The sequence below is a fragment of the Rhizophagus irregularis genome, chromosome 17 (genome assembly GCF_026210795.1).
Source record: "Rhizophagus irregularis chromosome 17, complete sequence".
NCBI classification, from domain to species: Eukaryota; Fungi; Glomeromycota; class Glomeromycetes; order Glomerales; family Glomeraceae; genus Rhizophagus; species Rhizophagus irregularis.
The window spans coordinates 414743-437234 of NC_089445.1; the positions used below are offsets into that span (position 1 = coordinate 414743).

General features: G+C 26.6%; 7 protein-coding genes across 7 annotated transcripts; 4 read left to right on the top strand and 3 right to left on the bottom strand.

The window, feature by feature from the left end:
* Nucleotides 1–2907: 2907 nt before the first annotated feature.
* On the top strand, nucleotides 2908–3282 carry OCT59_008816 (uncharacterized protein; the record flags this gene model as incomplete). Its single annotated transcript, XM_025309216.2, has 1 exon — nucleotides 2908–3282. The coding sequence occupies one exon, from the start codon at nucleotides 2908–2910 to the stop codon at nucleotides 3280–3282; it is 375 nt and encodes a 124-aa protein (XP_025181073.2).
* A 1755-nt stretch (nucleotides 3283–5037) lies between these two features.
* Nucleotides 5038–5352, top strand: OCT59_008817 (uncharacterized protein; the record flags this gene model as incomplete). The annotated part of the gene is made up of 1 exon (XM_025316229.2): nucleotides 5038–5352. One exon carries the CDS (start codon nucleotides 5038–5040, stop codon nucleotides 5350–5352), a length of 315 nt encoding a protein of 104 aa, XP_025181074.1.
* Nucleotides 5353–6756: 1404 nt separating this feature from the next.
* On the top strand, nucleotides 6757–7671 carry OCT59_008818 (uncharacterized protein; the record flags this gene model as incomplete). The annotated part of the gene is made up of 1 exon (XM_025325474.1): nucleotides 6757–7671. One exon carries the CDS (start codon nucleotides 6757–6759, stop codon nucleotides 7669–7671), a length of 915 nt encoding a protein of 304 aa, XP_025181075.1.
* A 6131-nt stretch (nucleotides 7672–13802) lies between these two features.
* On the bottom strand, nucleotides 13803–15079 carry OCT59_008819 (uncharacterized protein). The gene is made up of 5 exons (XM_025316230.2): nucleotides 15004–15079; nucleotides 14877–14927; nucleotides 14678–14775; nucleotides 14391–14607; nucleotides 13803–14296 (listed from the first exon to the last, which is right to left on the bottom strand). Exons 1-5 carry the CDS (start codon nucleotides 15023–15025, stop codon nucleotides 13938–13940), a joined length of 747 nt encoding a protein of 248 aa, XP_025181077.1. The 5' UTR covers nucleotides 15026–15079; the 3' UTR covers nucleotides 13803–13937.
* An 836-nt stretch (nucleotides 15080–15915) lies between these two features.
* On the top strand, nucleotides 15916–18109 carry OCT59_008820 (uncharacterized protein). Its single transcript, XM_025316231.2, has 3 exons — nucleotides 15916–16282; nucleotides 16427–16519; nucleotides 16617–18109. Exons 1-3 carry the CDS (start codon nucleotides 15968–15970, stop codon nucleotides 17073–17075), a joined length of 867 nt encoding a protein of 288 aa, XP_025181078.1. The 5' UTR covers nucleotides 15916–15967; the 3' UTR covers nucleotides 17076–18109.
* Nucleotides 18110–19082: 973 nt separating this feature from the next.
* Nucleotides 19083–19753, bottom strand: OCT59_008821 (uncharacterized protein; the record flags this gene model as incomplete). The annotated part of the gene is made up of 4 exons (XM_025309213.1): nucleotides 19083–19150; nucleotides 19237–19355; nucleotides 19446–19536; nucleotides 19618–19753. 4 exons carry the CDS (start codon nucleotides 19751–19753, stop codon nucleotides 19083–19085), a joined length of 414 nt encoding a protein of 137 aa, XP_025181079.1.
* A 194-nt stretch (nucleotides 19754–19947) lies between these two features.
* OCT59_008822 (uncharacterized protein) lies at nucleotides 19948–22183 on the bottom strand (the record flags this gene model as incomplete). The annotated part of the gene is made up of 10 exons (XM_066133150.1): nucleotides 19948–20167; nucleotides 20233–20316; nucleotides 20388–20455; nucleotides 20538–20674; nucleotides 20756–20918; nucleotides 21002–21117; nucleotides 21198–21281; nucleotides 21381–21659; nucleotides 21747–21883; nucleotides 21957–22183. The coding sequence occupies 10 exons, from the start codon at nucleotides 22181–22183 to the stop codon at nucleotides 19948–19950; spliced, it is 1515 nt and encodes a 504-aa protein (XP_065999623.1).
* Nucleotides 22184–22492: the final 309 nt, after the last annotated feature.

A 22492-nucleotide genomic window follows, 5' to 3' on the forward strand; every position in this document is an offset into this window, starting at 1 on the left:
CCTCAAAATTTGTCCGTCATGTCAAATTAAATAAATATTTGACAGTCTTTTAGTCACCAAATTTCTATTTAAGTCCCAAATTTATTAGTGGACAGTCAAAAATGAGCTCTAAAAAATTTTTTTGTACCCCAAATCTTGCGTCTAACCAATTTTCCGTTATCTAACCAATTTTTTCCAGTGTTAAAGGTGCGTCATTATTTGACATTTTTTAGGAAAACAACTTAACTGATGTTTCTGTAAGTCAATTTTAATTCCCGAGGCGTAGCAGGGATCCGCCGCAATGAATGCTGCTGACAACAAAATTCTATGGAGTTAATATTGATACTAAATCTGACGGAATTTCTATATATAATAATGGTAATGGTGAATTTCAATTAATATCTTTTTAGTAGAACTTACGATTTTGTCAGTTTACAATCATCGGTTATTTACAAAGAAGTTAATCAAAGATAGGAAATTTCCTTCGTTCTATTTCCGGAAAGATAATTTCAGCATTCTAGCTCCATCAATATAACAAATTATGGGTGAAAAAAGCTAAAAACAAGTTGCTTGATCGAAGACATGATCTTTGATTCATCAACTACAACATATTCCAAAAGGAATGGTTGGATTTCCATTGTTTGTTTTTCATTTTTAGAAGGAAACCTAGTATTTTTTTTCGGTTGTAGTGTAAAAATTTGGTGTAATATATTTCACACCTTAATGCCGTATTATCTGAAATAATTACGCCCACATATACTGGTTGTATGAACTTACTTCATATTAATTTTTATAAAATATCTTTTGTATTGTATTTGAGTATCACTTGATTTATCAATCAATATAGCATTTTCTCATTTGGTATACGTTTACCAGATTTCAGATACCGTTCCGAAATATTGGTTATGAAAAAATTGGTTTGGAACATTACAAAGAATAGGTTGGCACCCAAATTTAATGGGATAGGAAATTTTTTTATATCGGACTCTTCGAGTAAATTATCAGAATTTTAACCAGAATGATAAATATCGACATTTAACAACCTAAATAATAAATATCGAAATTTAACATTCAGTTAATTATATGTATTGTCAATGTAAGTGTCGAACATCCTGGTAGTAAACATAATCGTAAAACGGTGAATTCATTGGTATATTATATAGTCTTTGCAGTTTATCAGCAAAGAAAGACGCTTCAGTTCGTAATGAATTTGACGATATATTTCATGTTCAGTCAATTAACCAAATGTGGTGTTAATGTTAGATAGTCCAATCATCATTTCTCTTTGTAAAAAACCAACCTTTTCCCGATGAAATTTTTAACGAGTGATGAATTATCCGACCGCTTTTCCTTCTTTGAACAACTTTTCAGTAACCCTTCCCCGGTCAATTACTTTCCACCTTCATCCGCTCAACTGTCTTCTTTTAATCAACTACTTTCTCAACGAATCGACAACATTCTGATCAGCAACTAATCTCTGAACAATGACCTTCACCTCCAATATTCCTAGTACTTTTAATCCTCATATAGACTTCACCGATATCATATATCCGTCTAAAAAAAAGAAAAAACCGAAACGTTAATAAACGTCTCGTTAAATTAAACAATTAAAAAGAAAAAAATATATATATATTTTCTCCACTGAATTTCCACGCGTCCAAATACAATTCAATTCAATAATCAATTCGTCAATTTAAATGTTAAAAATTATAATTACCATAAAAGACGAGTATAATACAAATTCCAGGGGGTTAACCTTGTACTACCATGTATATTACTCGATTTTTTGTTATAAATAAAATACATTTAAAACTTGTATAATAATCAGAAAAATATTTACGTGTAATACCTAGGCAAAATTATAATATTTAAATAATGAAAACCAGGAGAAAAAGGAAATTTTTTTTTTTTGGTTAAAAAAGGGGAGGATAGGAGGATACTTTTAATCAACCGTTTACGGTAAATTCATATTTAATTTCTAAATCAATAATACTAAAATTTTTTAAATTTCCTCTCTTTACAATTATTGAATGATTGGCATTGGGCCTGTCTGTTTATATCACATGGCCACATATGCATAAAAAAAAACTGTTTCGTAGCTAGCCGGGGTTTTTAAAGCATAATTATATCATGAATCGCATAAATCTTTCCAAAAATAAAAAAAACAAATAAAAAAAAAATGTATTTACAGTACATTTATAGTATATTTATTATTATTTGCTATTTTCACGACAATGACAATATCGAACAATCACCAAATGATTACTATTATTGATAATCACAAATTCAGTAATACATATACCAGAATACAAAATTCTAAAAACGGCTATAAAATTTCATTGACAAAGTCAAAGAGCAAATCTAGCAGCATTTCTTTTGTTTTAATCACAATTCCTATGAAAGTAAAAGATAAACTGAAATAAAAGGAAAATTATACTAAATTATAAAAATTTAAAAATTAAATAGCATATCCTTAATACAAAAATGGAAAACGCGAAGATATAAACTTCCCACCCCCTCTTAGTAATGCACTTCCCGATAGATGATTTTATATTACTAATTAAGAAAATTCTTACTGTTTTCTGCAATTTGCAGATAAATAATTTGTTAATTGTAACAACAAAAGGCGCCAACATCTCTAAAAAAACTAACAATAACAACTCCAAAAGCAAAAACAAAATCAATCCATAATTATATTTATGTATGAATCTATGCAGTCCCACCAGATTTTACCGAAATTCCGTCATGTACCTTTCAATCCTTTCATTCAAACAAACGCGCAGTCTTTAACAAAAGATAGTTACGATCCAAAAAAACTAAACAAAAGCATCATTAAATTATAAATATACAAATGTTATAGATAGTGTCTTTCAAATAAATTTTATAATAATTTATAAAAAAATTCTTTTGTTATTCTTAAATTTGATCATGTCACATCCAAAAACTGACGAAGAAATTGTCTATTCAACAAATTATAATTTTACTCTGAACGTGGAGACACTTTTGAATAATTCAACGACAACAAGAAAAGTCATGCGTCTACAACGAAGAAAAAACCTATGTTATACTCCTCGTCCTCAAAATCCATTTATGTTATATCGTAGAGACATGGCTGCGAAATCAGAATTTGTTGGATTAAAATCATCAGAAGTTTCAAAAAAAATTGGGATGATGTGGAAAAATGAAACCACTGAAGTTAAAGATTTATTTAATGCCATGGCAAGATTAGCAGAAAAACGTCACTCCGAAAAATATTCCGACTATTCTTATACTCCTAAAAGAAAAAAAAAAGAATCTCAATAATTTTTATTTAAATATTTATATTACTTTTTATTGGTTGTTAAAATTATTTTATAAGATAATAATAAATGTTCACGTAAGAATACTTGTCTCTTTAACAATTTATTAAGATTTTTTAAGCGAATGAATTGATGTATTTACAGATTATTAAGATTATTATTTAAATAAATAATTTATGATTTTAAAATATTAGTTTTAAGAATAAATTCAATAGATTTATTACTTATATACTCCTTTAACATCTTTAACATTAAAAAATTTTATATAACTTTTTACATCATAAGATTACTTTAGATTTTAGAATATTTCACTCTCTGTTTATAGTTGGGAAGAATGATTCAACAGAGACTGTGAATTTTTAAAATTTACCATACTGTTAAAAGCACTATTTTTTTTATCACAATCCTGTAACACATTTGATATACTAATTTCTTAACAAGGTAAGTGCGATCTGGAAAAAAAAAATTCTCATCTTCAATCAAGTGACATTTATGATATGAAATAAAATTTTAAAAGCTTATATAACTGAAGATCTCATACAATGGGCAATAATTATAATTATTAAAATCACTGCGGGTACCAGTGTCCACATAATGAATGACAGGCATAAACACGCTATTCGCACATATTCCATTATTATCTAAGCAAAAATTTATAGGATATAACATTCCAGCGCGAAAGTTTATGAAGTTCAAATAGTTCTTTATACCAAGCAAAATGCATAATAATGAATATATTGTACCTTATGATGTGGCTCTTCAGCTTGCCAAAGTGAAAGTTAAATTAAGTTCTATTTATAAGTGAATTTCAAGGAATCATCATATCATGATATTTAAAATCAGACATAAATAAACTCGTATAATCAGACCTCGATATACCGATATTTGATATACCGATATATTAAAAAACTTAATATAACAATAAAATTTTACTTTCCCACTATATGAGAGAACATACAGTATAAATATCGGTATCATTTTGATATAATGATATTCTCAAAGATTTTCATATGGATCCCGACATATCGTTATATCGGAGTTTGACTGTATGATAAAAATAATCTTTTACAATGTCAAATTTTTTAACTAATCGATCTAATTGTTCCGATAACTCATTTTTTTTTATTTCATTCGTACTACGTACAATTTATTATGCGTATGATATATACTTTATGAATATAAACGTCATGAATAATGAGCATTTACAATATTTCTTTCTGATAGAAGTGCACTACCGAATCACACTATCACCGTATATCATCTGGCTAATATTGATTAGTATTACGACTAATCAGTCTAATCATGCAAACCTGTTTTATCTCCTTTAACATCTCATTTTGTCTTTCATACAAAAGAATGAAAGTTTAGATCGACAGTTCGATGCCGTGACTACATGCTTATCAATTCCTAATATAACAAACAAAAACCGTTCAAACAACAATAACATTTTTCACTTTTGTTGCGCCCTCTTATTTTAAGGGTTACAATTATCACATATTCTAACTAGTTTGGAATCAAGTTTGCTATTATGCGCAGTGATTGATAAACACATCAATTCCTAAATAAAATAAAAAAAAGCATTTCTAAAATGACCAACAATAACGCTTTTGATTGACATCCAAAAAGCAAAATACAAAAGCAAATGTTCTGCGGAAGATTGCTGCGCTCTTACTTATACAAAGTTATAAAAACATATATCTTCATCCTTTAACATCTTTTTATCATTTTTTTTTATAATAAAAAAAAAATATTATTGATCATGTTCCAACCAAGAACAGACGAAGAAATTGTCAATTCGACAAATTATAATTTTACTCTAGACATAAGTTCACTTTTGAGTAATTCAACAATAACTAGAAGGTCCAAACGTCTACAACGAAGTAACCTACGTAATACTCCTCGTCCTCGTCCTCAAAACTCATTTACATTATATCGTAGAAACATGGCTGCGAGATCCGAATTTGTTGGATTAAAATCATCATTAAAATCAAAAAGAATTGCAGATTTGTGGAGAAATGAAACCACCGAAGTTAGAGACTTATTTAATGCCATGGCAAGATTGGCGTCACGCTGAAAAATATTCTCCTCGTTCAAATATTTAAATACAATTACATCTTTTATATTTTTTTTTATTTTTTTGATTATTATTTTATCGGCTGTTGTAAATTATTTTACTAAAGAGAACAAATGTATACGTAAATATAATTATCTTTAACTATTTATTTCTTTCTAAAATATTAAATTTTTTAATGATGTATTACAAAGAAAATCATTATTATTTAGTTTTTAAATAAAAAAAAATTGCATATATACAATAGTTATTTATATACTGAAACTTACTCTTTATTGTCTTTGACATTAAAAATTGTATTGTTGATATAAGATTACTTTAAATGTTGGAACAGTTCACTTTTGAAAGAATGATAGATACAAGAGAGTAAGCACGATCTGAAAAAAATTTCCAATAGAATACTGTAATAAGAAAACATTTATTATATGCATCTGCTAAATGAATGATAAAGATTGAATATTCCATACGCGAAAAGTGTTGAATATGAGGAATTGTATAAAGAAGTGCAAACAGTTCATTTTAGTAAAATGCATAATAATGAATGCTGTTTTGAAATTTCAAAGTAGCTCAAAAATAATGAATTTATAATATCGTGTGCGTAATTACGCAAGCCAATGATTCTCTGATAAAAATAATTTAACAATGCCTAATTGCTCCGACGTCTTTTATATTATTTCTTCTATTACGTACAGTATATGTCAGGTACTATATCCATAATATTTTCTAAATATTACAGTACTCATAATAGACAAAACCATCACCCGACGAATCTGGAGATCTCATCGGGTATGGTTGCTTACGAAAGTATTTGCGTGGTAGGTGCTATTTTCTTCTACCACCTTACTGTAAAAATATATTATGCGGTGAAGATCGACATGCATATGGTAGAAGAAGATAGTATTTGCGTCGTAGAGTATACATATAAACTGTACTGTACGAAGTGATAACTCACCAATCAGATTTTATTGTACGATAAATAAAATAAAAAAATTTGAAAAGTATACAATGAGTTATGATTGGCTGAAATATTTTCGTACAGTACAGTTTATGTACGAGTATACATATAAACTGTACTGTACGGTCAGCTAAACTGTACTGTACGAAGTGAGAATTCACCAATCAGATTTTATTGTACGATAAATAAAAAAAATTTGAAAAGTATACAATGAGTTATGATTGGCTAAAATATTTTCGTACAGTACAGTTTAGCTGACCGTACAGTACAGTTTATCTATTTACCTTTTATGTACCCGTACCCTCGAGACTGGTTGTATTTGTTCGAAATATAAATTCCGTCAATAAAAATAAAATTTTCAGAATTTTGCATTAAAAACTATAACTGAAATTTGCAATTTTATAATCCACATATTTTCTGGGTAATATTGAACTGATTATAATTGTTTACCGATGTCCTCTGATAATTCGACTCAAGAACAATGGACTCCATACCAGGATTTCTATGATGGTTGTGTTAATGGGCTATTACCCATTTTATTCTTAACAATATATGGCCCTAAACCATCTCCGTACCTAGGCAAATTTGCTTATTTCATGGATGATGTTCTCGTTTTAGGCTTATTGTTATTTGGACCATTCACTGCAATGTTTTTCATTGAAATCCTCAAGGAAAAATATATTTTGGGTCTCTTTTCTGTAGCTATATTTTACGGTGGTTCTGCTCTTATATTTTCGATTGTTTCATATGTAACTATTATGTCCAATAATTATGCACAATTTTTAGTGGAAGGCTACTCAATTGCGATATTGTTTCAAAATATTACATGGATTATATTTTCTTTTAAATCTAATACCATGATGCCTTTATTCGGAAAAATAGTCTCTCCAATTTTATTGTTTAATCACATGGTATATTACTTCATGTTAAGAGGGTTCTTAGTTTCTATTATCATACAACTTATTTATCAAATGATTTGGTTATCAGTGTTTCTAAGTAATAACTATTACCAAACAAAGACATACATAGCTTTGACTATACTCGCAGTTGGAAGATTGATTTTCTATATAACTGAAAATGAAAAGGAAACTGAAAACAAAAATAAAAAAGCGAATATTTGTGGTTTTTTAAACTTTTGTTCGAGAAATCCTTCAGGACAATTTACAGTAATAATTAAAAGAATTTTTTCAAAAGAATTGAAAGAAGGATCGAAAAAAGATTTAAAAGAATTGAAAGAAGGATCAAAAAAAAATTTAAAAGAATCAGAAGAAGGATCAAAAAAAGATTTAAAAGAATCAAAAGAAGGATCGAAAAAAGATTTAAAAGAATCGGAAGAAGGAGCGGTTATTGATTTAAGAATCGATTAATCGTTTCTCAGTAATTTATAAAAAAATTATTTTTTAAACATTTTCAGGATGCAACGCTTTTAATGATCCCGGCGGCACAAAATTTTAGGTGGATTTTAACTAAAATACTAAAATAATCTTTATTGTAAAATTTGAAAATTTTTGATTAAAAAGTAAAATGATTTTATTTTTGCACTGAATAAAAACCCTGAAAATTTATTAGCTAAAGTATTTATTATATAAAAAATCAAAATTTGTTATCATTATAATAAAATATATATGTATAAATATGCAGTAGACATTTTTGGCCCGCATTATAGAATTATATTTAATTCTGGCCAAAAGATGATACAGGCCCCTGAACTCAAAATTATCAATCAATAAAAAATTTTTTTTAATTAATTAAACATTAGCTACAATTAACTTGATTGGATAATGTTTGATTAAATTCTCAATTGTCTAATTGTCCAATATCCAATTATTATTAGCCAAAAAGCCATCACAAATACAATTGTTAAATTTTTTCAATTTTTTTTTTGTTAATTCTGAGATTTTTTTTCATTGTGACGTGATTATAAAAACAGCAAGATTATATTTGCTGTGCCAAAATATAAAAGATTTAAAAGAATTGAAAGAAGGATCTATTATTGATTTGAGTTTGAAGACATACTGGCTCAATCTAATCATAGTGTTGGCCAGAATTAAAAAATCAGATCAATTCGTCATGGTAATTGGATTTACTGGATTACTGGATTGAAATTTTAATTAATGAATATGTGAGTCGAAAAAATTAGTTTTTGAATCAGAGGCTTATAAAAAAGCTGGTGTTATATCTAAAGTTGCTTGCTGAAATCTAGGGGTTTAGGCAAGATGGCGTTTTGCCGAAAAGCGAAATTCTGCTGAAACTATATTAAAGTTATATTAAAAAACTGGCGAAACTTTGGAGAAAGGCGAAACTGCCAAAACTTATTATAAATGCCAAAACTGCTAAAATTCTGCCGAAACTATAATAAATCTATAGTAAAATTTTGACAAAACTAATCGTAGGATTTTGAAGAGGTTTAGACAAGCAACCTTAGTTATATCATTCCTAAGTAGTGCAATATCAAATTGGTGTAATATGCCATAATATTTCAGCATGACCTGAAATCTAATTGATTGTGGACTCTTAGCTTACAATTTGGCGAAAGCTGAACTCTTCATCTACAGCTTTTTCAGATTAAATTTTCTGATGTCATGCATATTGTTAAAAAATAAAGCCAAAATTTGAGCAAGCACAAATACTTTATTAACATTTTGCTTCTAATATTTTATTGAGAGGATGTAATAACCGAAAATACAATAAAATAGAATAAGGATAAATAATTAACCGATAGGTAAATGATTAGCCGATAAAATTATATTTATAGTTTAGTTATTTATAGTTATTTATATTTAAATTAGTTATATTTAGTATAGTTATTATTAGTTTGGTTATAAATAGTTTAACGTGACTCAAAGATTAGATGGAAAGATGACAATCTATGAGTCATAATTATTCAAATTGAGTCATAGATTAAAGATAGTATTAGAAATATTTTTCTTAAAATGTATAAATACAAGTGAATTTCAATAGGAAATTCTGCAGTTCGAGCTTGAAGTTCAATTTTAAAATAAATAAAAATAATTTTTGGGTAAGAAAATAATATTTTGTAATTTTTGTAACTAAATTTTATTTTAAACCAAGCATAGATATTATTCAAACTCAACATGTCGGTGGCAACATATGATATTTTTATTTTAATATCCTATGGACGGCGTGTCATAAGGGATTCCAGGCTCTTTGGTATAATCAAATAATATTTTTTACTTCTTTTACTATAAATCCTACCATTTGCCGACCAGATACCAATGATCTTTTGGCTAGTGACCAAAATGACCTCAAATGACTGGTCCCGTTCTTTGTACAAGCTTTTTTATACGTGATTTGGATTTATCAAATGAATTGTCTTCATATTCATCATCCTTTTCTTTATTAAATAACACATATATGTAACTGATAAATCGCAAATATTTAAATGGAAAGTGGACCTAAATGGGATGGTCCCAAATTAGTCTTTATAATAATTAATAATATAAATCAAAGTTATTTGATTGTCTAAGTAATTATATGATTTATCAATGTAGATCGATCATGTTTTAATAAATTCCTGTGTTTCATTAAATAAACCGTGTTTTATGCGTTTTATTCTGTCTTTGTTTTATTTTTACCATAATTTTTTCTTTCCAATAAAAATATCAGATAATGATTTAATGATGCTGGTTATGATGAATATGAATCTTCTTCTGATATTGAGACGTATCACAAGATCCTGTAATAAGTGAGGAAGAAAAAATAACTTTAAGAAAGAAAATTTACCTCAATCTCGTCGATTTTCATTAGCGTAAAAATATTTTAATGATAAAACGTTACAATATTCAGGAAGACCAGTCAGTTGTAAATGTCAAAAAGTTTTTGGAAAGGATATTAAAATCTCAATTTTAAAATAACATCTTTCTTCTGCACATAAAATAATGATGAGAACGTTAAAAATACATTAACAAATCATTGACCAGAATAAGAAAAAAGTGAATGTGATAATGCAGTGGTAGAATGGATAATTGAAGATGCACAGCCCTTTTAATCAGTAAAATTTGCATTTTAGGCAAATGATTAATACTTTTGATTCTCAATATCAAAGTTTCTGATAAAAATAAAATTAAAAACTTAGCAATAGATTATTATTTTAAAGCAAAACGTGATAATAAACAATATGATTTAAATAATATTATGGGAAAGATATCTCTCATAGCAGATATATGGACATCAATTTCAATAATGATGCATATCTTGGATTAACAATTCATTTTATTGATAATAATTGGAATTTGTGAAATTTTTTGTTAGATATTATGTCTTTTACTACACGTCAGGAACAAACATTGCTGATGCAATTATTTCAATTTTAAGAGAATTTCAAATTCTTAAAAAAACATTAGTTTTAACCACTGATAATGAATCAGCAATGATAATTTGTGGAAAAATAATAATAGCAGAGCTTACAGATAAACTTAACAATCAATCTTTCCATCATTATAGATGTTCTGCATATATTTTAAACTTAGCTGCACAACAAGGAATTAAAATTATTAATAATTTGATTGTTAAATAATGAAAAAAATTAAATATTACAAACCACAGCTAAATGTTGAAACTCAGTGAACAGCACATATTATATGATAATAAAGTTTCAAAAAATATTGCATCCTAATATTGAAATGTTACTAGCAATAGATCAAAGTATTGGAAATTTAATGCCAGATTTAGAAGGACGGATAGATGAAAATTAAAGTTAAAATATTTACTTATCTGTTTTTTAAAAAAATTTAATGTTTAACAAAATAAATAGGATACCTTAATCATATTTGAGCCTTTAGAAAAGGCAACTGTATTACTTTTAGCCTTCTCTTATCCTGCTATTTCAGATATTAGGTTCTTATTTTTTGGGATTCAACAGCATCTAGATGATTATATTGGAAAAAAAGGATTTAATCAGAGTGAAGTGGCATCATCAATCCTTGAAAAATTAAACATTATTGGGAAGTGGTGGATTCATCTACCATAGTAGCTACAACTTTAGATCCACATACTAAACTTGCTTTGTTTGCAACAGGAGAAGAATCAACAAATGCAGTGAATGCAATAAAAAGTCACTTTGCAGAGTATAATGTGTCACCACTTCTAACATCATTACTCAACACTAATCAAGAAACAGTAAGCAACTGTGAATATTTTCATCAGTTGAAGAGAAAACGGTTGGCTATTTCAGATTCACAAACAGAAAGATCAGTAAGGAGATCAAGATCATCTGAAATTTATAAGAAACTTAATCGGTATCTTTGCTTTACCATGTGATGATAATGTTGAACCTTTACTATGGTGAAAGGCACATTTTTGAGAATTTCCAGCATTTGGAGCAATGGCACGAGATTATTTGTCTATCCAAGCTACAGTGTACCATGCGAACAAGTTTTCTCTGTAGCAAGTAATACTATAACCTGTACAAGGAATAAGATGCTTCCAGAAACAGCTTGTGCCTTATTGTGTTCAAAAATAATTTTTGATAAAAAATTAATAGTTTGTGTGTGAAAAAAATTAATGTGGCTTAACTATATTACAATAATAATATATTAATATATATAATCAACATTTAAAATAATTAGTTTTTTATTAAATTAATATAATAATCGAACTCAGTTTAGACTCAGTCCAAGGTATCGGTCTTTGACTGAGTCTGGTCCGTCCATGTATTAGGACCAATAAGTCCATGTAAATCAGACTACAGTATATCAGGATGTTTGATTAAACTATTAATCAACAATTTTTTAAATTATAGTAGATACCTAATAAATCATCACTCTTTATATTAGACCACAATATTAAAAGAATAGTTCACACATTTTTAGATGTCTAGAATAAACTTTCTCATTTTTTATTTGCATCTATTCTCAAACACATTTCATTTCTGACAAAGTTACATTTGTTATTTTTATATCACTATTCAAATTTCAAATTAATGTCATAAAAATTTCTTTTATACAAAAAAGAAAGTACAAATAAAGAAAGGTGTTTTTCATTTGTTGGCAAAATATTTCAAATTTAGCAACGTAACTTTATTATTCCGGAATTAAAGTTGATTTTAAAAAGATTTTAGACTTGAAATAATTTAGAATTAGGCCAGACACCAAAATTTAGCCAAACATCATGGAGTTTACATATAAACAAATAAAATATCAAGCTTGGGAGAATGACACAATCCCAGTAAATATAAATTTATCCAAACGGGCTTATTGGCTCGAAATTAGCTCAAATTTATGCAAAAAATAATCCAAATTTAAGCCAATCTAGAGCCAATTATATATGGATGAGCCCATTTGGTACAAATTTATACAAAAACTGTTTACTGGGAATGTTTCTTGTAATAATACTATCAAGGAAGTAACAAGAAAACTGAGGTTGCGTCAGATCCTTTTAATTGCATACTAGACAAAAAATAAATAGAACTAATAGAACTGATATTTGTTATTTTACATTGGTTAGAAAAAAATCTTTGATAATAAATTTTTATTTGATACCATAATTATATAGTTTTGATTTACATAATTGACAGAGTCTCACGTCACCATCGTCTTCCGGCAACTGTTTCATCATGCAGAAGTATCAATTTGACTCTTCCTTATTGTAAAATGTATTATACAGATCAAGTCAGACCCATTGCACAGGTCAAGAACGATAGATACAATTGCGTTCATCATCTGATTGGTGATAGGATTAATCATCATTCGACTTCCTTCTCATTTTGTTTTGTTTTTCGTAAAACAAATAAAAATATAAATGTATGTGTGTACATTTCGAAATGAATAAAAAATTTCGAGAAATCTTTGATTTTGCTGATCAAAGATTAACATATCAAATTCCTAATATATCTGATAAACCCAACAAAAAGCAAAAAACAAAAGCAACTGTCTGCGGAAAATTGCTGCGCTCCTACTTATTCAAAAGTTATAAATATATGTCTTTATCTTATTAACGTGTTTTTACCACATTACCATATTTTTTTTTAAAAAAAAAAATATTATTTTTAAATTTGATCATGTCTCAACTAAGAACAGACGAAGAAATTGTCAATTCGACAGATTATAGCTTTAACCTGAATATTGATACACTTTCGAATTCCTCATCTAGAACGAGACGAATTATGCGCATACAAGATCGAAATTCTCTGCGTCCTCAAAATTCTTTTATAATATATCAAAGATAAGTCTGCAAGAACCGAGTTTGTTGGATTAAAAGCAATAGAAAGATTGCAGAAACGTGGAAAAATGAAGCCACTGAAGATATATATATAAAATCAAAGATTTATTTAATGTCATGGCAAGATTGGCACAGAGGCGTCACGAGAATTCATACAATTATCATCTTCAATTCAGATGTTTTATTTATTATTTTTATTATAATACTCGTATTATATTTTGAATATTTTTTTATATTATTTTTATATTGGTATTTATTTTCCTCATTTAGCATGTAATTAATTGTATATTATAATTTTGAAAATTGGTTCAACAAAAATTTAATATTGTTAATATAATTTTTTCTTGTATTTTATTTTTTGAATTTTTAACAAATGATAAGAAAATAAACAAGAAAGTGTTTTTTTTTTTAAAATAAAATAAAAATAAATAGCTAAATCTTACTCTTTCTTACATTAAAATTTATTTTTCAATTCTCTCAAAGCAGCCATAACTTCGACAGGACTTTGTTTACTAGTAGCTTTTTTAATAGATTCTTTATCAACTCTCATGAAAGGATTGAATTCTAATTCATCACCAATAGTACTTGGAACAGTTCGTTCATTTTCATTTGCCCATTGAATTTTTTGTTTAAGGAACTCATTATCAGGTTCAACAGAAGCCGCAAATTTCAAATTACTCTTAGTATATTCATGACCACAATAAACTTTTGTATCTTTAGGTAATTTAGCTAAAATATTGTTTAATGAATTATGCATTTGTTCTGCTGTACCCTCAAAAAATCTACCACATCCTCCAATAAAAAGGGTGTCACCTACATAAAATTTTGAATGAATTTTTTTTTTAAAAAAAATAAAATAAAATAAAATAAAAATATGAAACTAAAAAGAAAGAAAAGTACACATTACCAGTGAAAACAGCTTTGTCATTTTCATCTTGTAAATAAAAGCTAACACTACCACTAGTATGACAAATTGTGAATAAAGCTTTGACATCAATTTGACCAATCTTAAATTCTTCATTATCTTTAACAATCTTGTTAACAGATGGGATACGATCATCTCCTCCATAAACAATTAAATCTGGTTTTTCATCTACTAATTTAGTATTTCCGCCAGAATGATCCTTTTATAGATAAAATTGTTAAAATAAATAATATATTTATATTTAAAATTATAAAAAGTATGATCCTTACAACATGATGATGAGTTGTGATCAGATGTTTAAGATTAACCCCTTGATTTTTTACAACCTCAAGAACTTTTTCAGGTTCTGCTGGGTCAACGACTGCAGCTATTTATTTGTAATTTCAAGGACAAAATAATTTATTCAATATTATAAATTAATTGATATTAATTGATTCTATGTTATCCAATTATTATAATATTATTAACCTTCATTTGTCTTTTCGTCAATAACAAGATAAGAGTAATTATCTTGTAGAACTAATTAATTCAATTTAATAAATTAAATAAATAATTTAGTATCGAACTTGCGAACAACAACAACAAAACAAAATACCTGGAATAGGTATAACTTTCATATTGTTGCAAACAGTCTTAAAAAGGAGAAAATTTGTTAAAGAACTCGAAGAATTAGTCTCTTATATAGATTTTTTTGATTACAGATAATCTACATCATCGGAATAAATTTAGGTTACCCGTTACCTGGAATATCATTCTTTTTTTATTCGTCCACATATAATTTACACTTTTCTTGGATAAAATCTTCAACCCACTCCGCAGCATCGTGTGAAATTATCACTGAAAATGAATGATGTCACTATTTTTGTAATGTTAATTCCGGAAGTAAATTCTTCAAAGCCCCTTCCAAAAAGAATTATAAATCAACAAAAATAAAGAAAAAAATAACCTTATTATATTTATTTTGTGTATGTATGTATATCATTACAAAATAAGTCTAAACCCAACCCCGGACATAGTTTAGCCATTTGACCATCCCTTTTATTATTTTTTATATGAACCTTCACAGGAAAAAAAAAATATTTTACCATAAAAAAAATGAATTACTTGATTAAAAAAATTCGATTTAACTTTTTTTTTCTACTTTATATATTATTTTTTTTTTAACTTACCTTAGCAGTTAGTCTATAAAAATACGTTGATAGAAAAATCTTCATTTGCCAGAATTAGATTTAGCCATTTAATCTTACTATAAATAGATTTTTTCGGCTAATTTGGGATTACCCCTATCAAGTACTATGATTTAATTATTCATAAATGGAATATCCGTGACATTTGCCGATAACAATAATAACGATAATGATAACATTCTAACTCCCCGTTTTCCTTTATGAGTTTAACTAGATTAGTCACGCAGGTAAAAAAATATATAAAACGAGATTTTTTTAAAAAATCGAACTCATTTAAAATTATTTATATTAAATTAATATTTTTTTTTTTTTAGATTTTTACATTCATTTTTTTTTTTTTAAAAAGAAAACTTTGTTTATTTAACAACAGAAATGGAGTTTACACAACGACTACCATCAGAAATTTTTATATCAATATTTAAAGAATTAGATACAAAAACATTATATTCACTATCATTAGTATCGAAAGGATGTAATACTTTTGCTATGGACAATCATATTTGGAATCATATAGCTTTAAATCGTTGGGAAGGTAAACAGGGTATGGCAGAAATATGTTCTGAACCTCATAATCTATGGTTTAAAAAAGCTGGGACTTGGAAAAAAGTTTATAGTATCGTTGAACAAGAAGCCAGAAGAAGTGAATTAAATGCTGACGATTTGGTTGAAACCACATGGCGTTTTAAGGTTAATGTTTTGAAATTTTATATTATTTTTATCCTTCTCAATAAAAAAGATAGGAAAGGGTTTATTTTTATTTGAGAAATTCATTATAATATTTTAATGTATATCTGTTTAAAGTTTTGTTCAACCAATTTTTTACTGTAACAGTTTAATAGTTATCCAATTCCACATGTTGGATCACCAAACTTCCATCGTAATGGTGTATATACTTTCAGTGGAGTGATGGATGGTCAATTACCGGTTTGTATTTTAATTCCTTTCTTAAATTAATCAGTACAAAAAATTTGATTTTATCATCTAATCATTAATTATTATTTTTTACATTATTATAATAAAGTGGACTTTTACAAAGGAAGGTCGAGTTAGAGTAGATCAATTTCCTCCATTAACACCGTATAGATCAACAGCAGATTGGTCATTAAAAATGAGGAATATTCACGTTACTTTTGCTTCTATAGATCATAATTGTTTTCGTAAAAAATTGTATCAATTTAATTTAAAACTTGTTGAAGAATTAGGTTTAGATCCTTCTAAGTATATTTTACAACCTCCTAAACCTTCTTTTTCCATATCAAGTAATTCAATCGAGGGAGTTGACGAGAATGATGATGAGAATAATCAGGAAAATAATGAAAATAATGATGAAAATAATAATGAGGGTGAAGATGTTGCTATGGATCATATTATGGTTTTACCCTCCAATCACGTATTTCATGATGACGACGATGACAATAATGATGATGAGGATCAAAGTGAAAATGATCATTATGTTATATTTTTAAGCTTTCAAGATTAGATTTAGGATTTTGGTATTCATGAATTAATGAATAATCTAATTGAAGATTGATTTATGAAGACAATTTTATTCAATTATTCTTGACGTTATATAAGTAAGAGCATTTCTCATAAATTTTAAGATAAAATTTAGTTAATTAATTATTTTTATACACTATTTATCTTATTAAACTAAAAAATAAATAAATTATTTAAATAGAACACAATTACGTTTGAGTATCTTTTTTAAAATTTTTTACTTACACTCTTATATGAAGAAATGATTTTCCTTTATATAAAAAAAAATGTGTCAAATTCACAATCAATTATACGAAGCGGATTGAACCTTTAGAGGTAACTTATAGCTACAGCTATTTATTAAAATTTTTATATAGACTTAATATTTCACTATCCAGATAAGAGACATAATCTAATCGGGTAACCCAACGTGTCCTGGTTCAAATAGACAACATTTCGTTGCTTGATGTCAGGTTGTTGTCAGGTGTACAAATCAGAATGATACCTGAACTCGATAACTTGCTCTATCCAGCCTCACTTTAAAGCAACATGTAACGTTAAAGACGTAATGCAGTGAGAATGCTTCAATATAAAGAATATAGAGAGTATTGAAGATCCGAGTCATTCGCTAAGAATTTTTAATTGTAAAACTAAAGAATACTATTAACTTCATGCTTTCCATCCGGCTCTGCAAATTAAAACCAGTTTCAACCATTTTCTCAATTTGACTTGTCAAATATCAAAAATATACAGGACTGAGACCTTTATAGCTATAAGCAAAAACTGATTCTTCTGACACAAACACGTCACAAATCTCAGTATGACTTGTTAATAGGTTTGAATGTGCAATTTAATGGTCATTGGTAGTTAAGTGGGTGGCGTTGTAAAATTTCGAATTTACAGAACGAAGTGTTCTAATTAACTAAATAGTATACCATAGAGTCAGTAATAGTTTCACTTTCGAGGCGTGCATTCCTAAACAGTTTGCATAGGAATGCTTGCTTTGACTTGCTTTTAAAAAAATGAAAGAAGAAGAATAATTTTTCAGCTTCCACCTGATACACCTGATATTCATGATAATCTAACTTTTTCAAGTGCTTTTCCATCGTGAATTAGTTGAATTATATATATTATATATAAAAATAACACGAGGCATTACATTCAATTACAGGAATGATTTTCATCATGTATATTATAAGCAGGTTGGAAACTCGTTTTCAAGTACTTTTTTTGAAGGGAAAAGCAGGAGTTTCAGTCACGTGACTTTTGGGCCGCATTAAATAGATTACAGAAATTAGTAAAAAATTACTGATAATGTCAGTCAGCTACTAAAATAAGTAATAAAATTCTAACCAACATTATTGAAAAATTTAAAATTATCTAAAAAAGAAAGATTTTTATGGTTATTTTGGCTTATTCTATATATTTATTTTTTGTTACCTAATTTCAGTATTACTTGGAATCCTATATATTCTGTAGAATTAAATATTGAAAAGTAAAATATAATTATTACCTGTTATATTAATAGGATTAACTTAGCTAATTTACTAATAATATAGAATAAAAATAATAAATAAATAATATATAAATCATATAACTATACTGTATTTATAATTTAGTAATTATTGTAATTAAATATTTAAATTTTTATTTTTATTGTAAATAAATAAAATTTGTTATTACAGTTCATCTTTTCTATAGTATATTTTTATATAATGAATAACTTGCTATAATAAAGAAAAGTTCAAATACAGGTTTTTTTTATATATAATTTCACTATAATGAATTTTAATTTCCAGTCCATAAAATTTATTATAGTAAAAGTAAACTGTAAAAAATAAGAAATTTTTTAAATAATTAAAAGATTTTATTTTTTATTTTTTAAACTTAAAATTTTTAAATTTTAAGTAAAATTTAATTAAGTATAAATAAATAAATAATTATTGCAAGATTAAAAAAAAAAACAATAATATTGTTAATTACAAGTCATTATCTTTTTTTAAAAAAAAATTTAATATTTTCTAATATTTTGCTGAGTATAATAATCATATTGAGATAACATCCAAATTAAGGAAAAAGCTAAAATAAATAAATAAATAAATTTAGATTTTCAATTTTTTTTTTTAAAAAAAAAAATTATTATTATTATTAATATTTAAACTTACTTGAAACTATAACAGGAGATAACCATCCTGCACTAATTTTTGCACTTCTAAAAATAAAAAATTCAGAAATAAAATGTAACCATGCAATTACATATGTCCAAATTGCAATTTGATAAATACTAAAAAAAAAAAATATATTTATAATTAATATTTAATAATAAAAAATTAATGGTATCAAATTTATCAATTTTGATGATAAAAATACTCACTTTACTTCGGTTATATTATATGCCGCATATATCCTTATAATGGCTGATAATAATGTCCATATCGCAAATGTTCTTGATGATAATGCTGTAACTATTAAATTCGGAAATAAAACATTAACTTCTAAAATGGAAATTGAATATTGAAAAATTCCGAATTGTGCATATAATTTACCTTGATCAGGTCTTGCAGAATAAATTCTTTTTGTTAAAGAAAGTGTAACAAAATTTTGGATTGTATTAAATAATGCCAAAATTGATACAAATAACATCCAATACGATAAATATCCTCCCGCACTTTCTGGTAACATGGTGAAGAAAAAAAAATGTACAAAAAGATTTGAAAAATTGGAAAATCTTAAAATCGATGAAACTCATTTATATTTATGTATGATAAATCACATGATTGTACAAGGTTACAAAATTTTATTATAATTATTTGTTATTTACAAATTGTAATCGTTAAATAATTTATTTGAACATCATCTCACTTTTCTCATTTTCATCAATTTAATAAATTATCAAGAGATAATGGGTTGATAGGGGCAGGACTAGGTTGTTTATTATCATCTACATCATCGTCATATTCATCTTCTCTAGATTCAAATTCTTCATAATCCATAATTTCTAGCTGATCATCATCATTTTCTGACACTGTTTCTTCGCCTAATGTTACTAAGCATTCGGCCAATATTTGTCTATTCTCAATTTCCACACTTTGAATTCTAAAATAAAATTATATTTAATAAAATATTCATTACACTTAATCCTTTTTTTTTTTTGTATTTACCTGACATCATGTAATTTATCTACAACATGTTCTCTGAGTGGTTTATAACTGAAAATTTCTATAATTTTTTGCATTTGTTCAACCCTTAATGTTGAAAAGAGATGTTATTAACATACAAGTTAATCCGAGTTCAGATATAGTTTAAACTCGCTTACACATTCTTTAATTTTACAGCATCATTTGGTAAATTCGTAAGATAACGCGACATCTTATTTAATAGACTCTAAAAAAAAACAAAAAACTTTTTATTTATTATATATTGTAAAATAAAATGAATTATTAACATTATACCTCAATATGTTTACCTCAATATGTTCTGGTGTTGGTAAATCTATATTATGTCCAGCGACATAACTTTTTGGTGGTGGTGGTGTTACTGATGTTGATGGTTCTGATAATAAATTCTTTCCATTTTCTGATTTATATATAGTGAAATACATGACTAAAGAAAATTGAAATTTTTTAAGAAAAAATAATATATATATATATTTTCCCGTACGGACGTTCTCATATAAAAACTTACATAAATCATTCTCCTTTGGATCCTCTTGATTATCTGTACTTGGAGGTGGTTCAATTGCAGCATAATTATCTCCTTTCATCCAAACAATAGCGACATGATTTTCTTTTCTGAGACATTTCCATAACGCGGAAAAATATTCATAATTATTTCGTACTTGTTTATCCTAAATCATTCCAACTCAAACGTCTTAGAGAGTGTCAGAAAAAGATAATTTCAAGAAAAGAAAAAAGTCCCTTGTTTATCCACCTGGTCATCATATTCTTCATCTACGAACATCCATAATCGAAAAATAGAAGGTTCCCCAAGTAATTTTTCCCTTGGCTTAAATGCTACAATGGACAAAGTTCTTACAATATCATGTACTTTAGAAAGGAATTTTTACGATCAATAAAATATCAAAGAAATTATTATAAAAAAAAAAATTAAAATTAATAATGCTTACTATATTCGACATCAGGAAGAACAGGATATACTTTAATCGGAAAACGTAATTGCCCACATAAAAGTAATCCTTTACATGGTAAAACTGTTTAAAAAGAAAATAATTCGTTAAGGAGAAAAGAAAAAAAAAATAATTTTTTTCATTATTAATCTATTTTAAATATTTTTTTAAAAAAAAGGATACAATATTTTTCAAGAATTATATCCATCATGCTTAAAATTGAGTCCTTAAAATGAGGATAAGGTAAATAACAAAATGCACCACCTTTTTCAAGTGTATAAACACCTTTTTGATGATTTTTTGTTATACTTAAAGGAATTCGACGATTTAATAATTTTTTATATTCTTCAAGAATTTGTGATGTTGTTTGAGAATGTTCACTTTTTGTTACTGTATCAGCTAAACATATTATATGTAATTTCCATGATGGATTATGAAATTGTATTGATTGAGATTCTTGTTCTAAATATATATTTTTAATTAGTTGTTGGAAAAATATAAATAGAAATCATAATATATATATGCATATGTATTGGATGATTTTTCTACTTTGTGGAGAACGACCATCTGTTAACATAATAATTTGACATGCTTGATCAGGTCCAAATTTTTCAATAACATAATTTTCAACATATTCACATGCCAGCTTCATTTCTCGGTTAGAATCATTAGGTTGAAGATTCAATCTAAAAATTGAAAAATAATAAACAATCAATTACTTTAAAAAAAAAAATTTTAAAATTCTTTTTGTATATTTACTGATTTAACTTTGTAATTAATGAATCATAATCTTCAGTAAAATCTTGTAAAATATGACAAATAGAATCAAATGATATAATAGATAATGTATTCAATTTATATCTTGATAAAAAATGTAATAATAAAGATTTTGAACTATCAAATTTTGTTTCTAATTGATTTGAAAGACATAACATATTCTTGGATACATCCAAAAGTATTATTATAACTTCTGGAAATTGTGTCATTTTGTTACTCATGTAAGAAAATAATAAACAGATAATTACAGTTTTTTTTTTAGATCAAACTTTAATAAAATATTATTGTTACACCATAACACCATCGGCGTGATCATAGTTTCCGTTAAACCACGCTTGTATAAAATTCTGGCACTTGGACGCCCAAAAGATTTTTGAATTAACTTGTTTTATTTAATCAATTTAATAAACCAATGTTTCGATTGCATCAATTAATATGAATCTAAACATTTTTGAGTATAATACTTACTCACATCACATCACACGATTACCAAAATAATAATGTATCATGAGAAATTT

What these genes read in the sequence shown, in the direction of transcription:
- OCT59_008819 (XM_025316230.2), bottom strand. Translation starts at nt 15,025, where the DNA reads ATGAAAGTTATACCTATTCCAG. An exon ending in TCACAACTCATCATCATGTT is followed by an intron (nt 14,608 to 14,677) that starts GTAAGGATCATA and finishes TATCTATAAAAG; the next exon opens with GATCATTCTGGCGGAAATAC. An exon ending in TGACAAAGCTGTTTTCACTG is followed by an intron (nt 14,297 to 14,390) that starts GTAATGTGTACT and finishes AATTTTATGTAG; the next exon opens with GTGACACCCTTTTTATTGGA.
- OCT59_008820 (XM_025316231.2), top strand. Translation starts at nt 15,968, where the DNA reads ATGGAGTTTACACAACGACTACCATCAGAAATTTTTATATCAATATTT. An exon ending in AAACCACATGGCGTTTTAAG is followed by an intron (nt 16,283 to 16,426) that starts GTTAATGTTTTG and finishes TTACTGTAACAG; the next exon opens with TTTAATAGTTATCCAATTCC. An exon ending in TGATGGATGGTCAATTACCG is followed by an intron (nt 16,520 to 16,616) that starts GTTTGTATTTTA and finishes ATTATAATAAAG; the next exon opens with TGGACTTTTACAAAGGAAGG.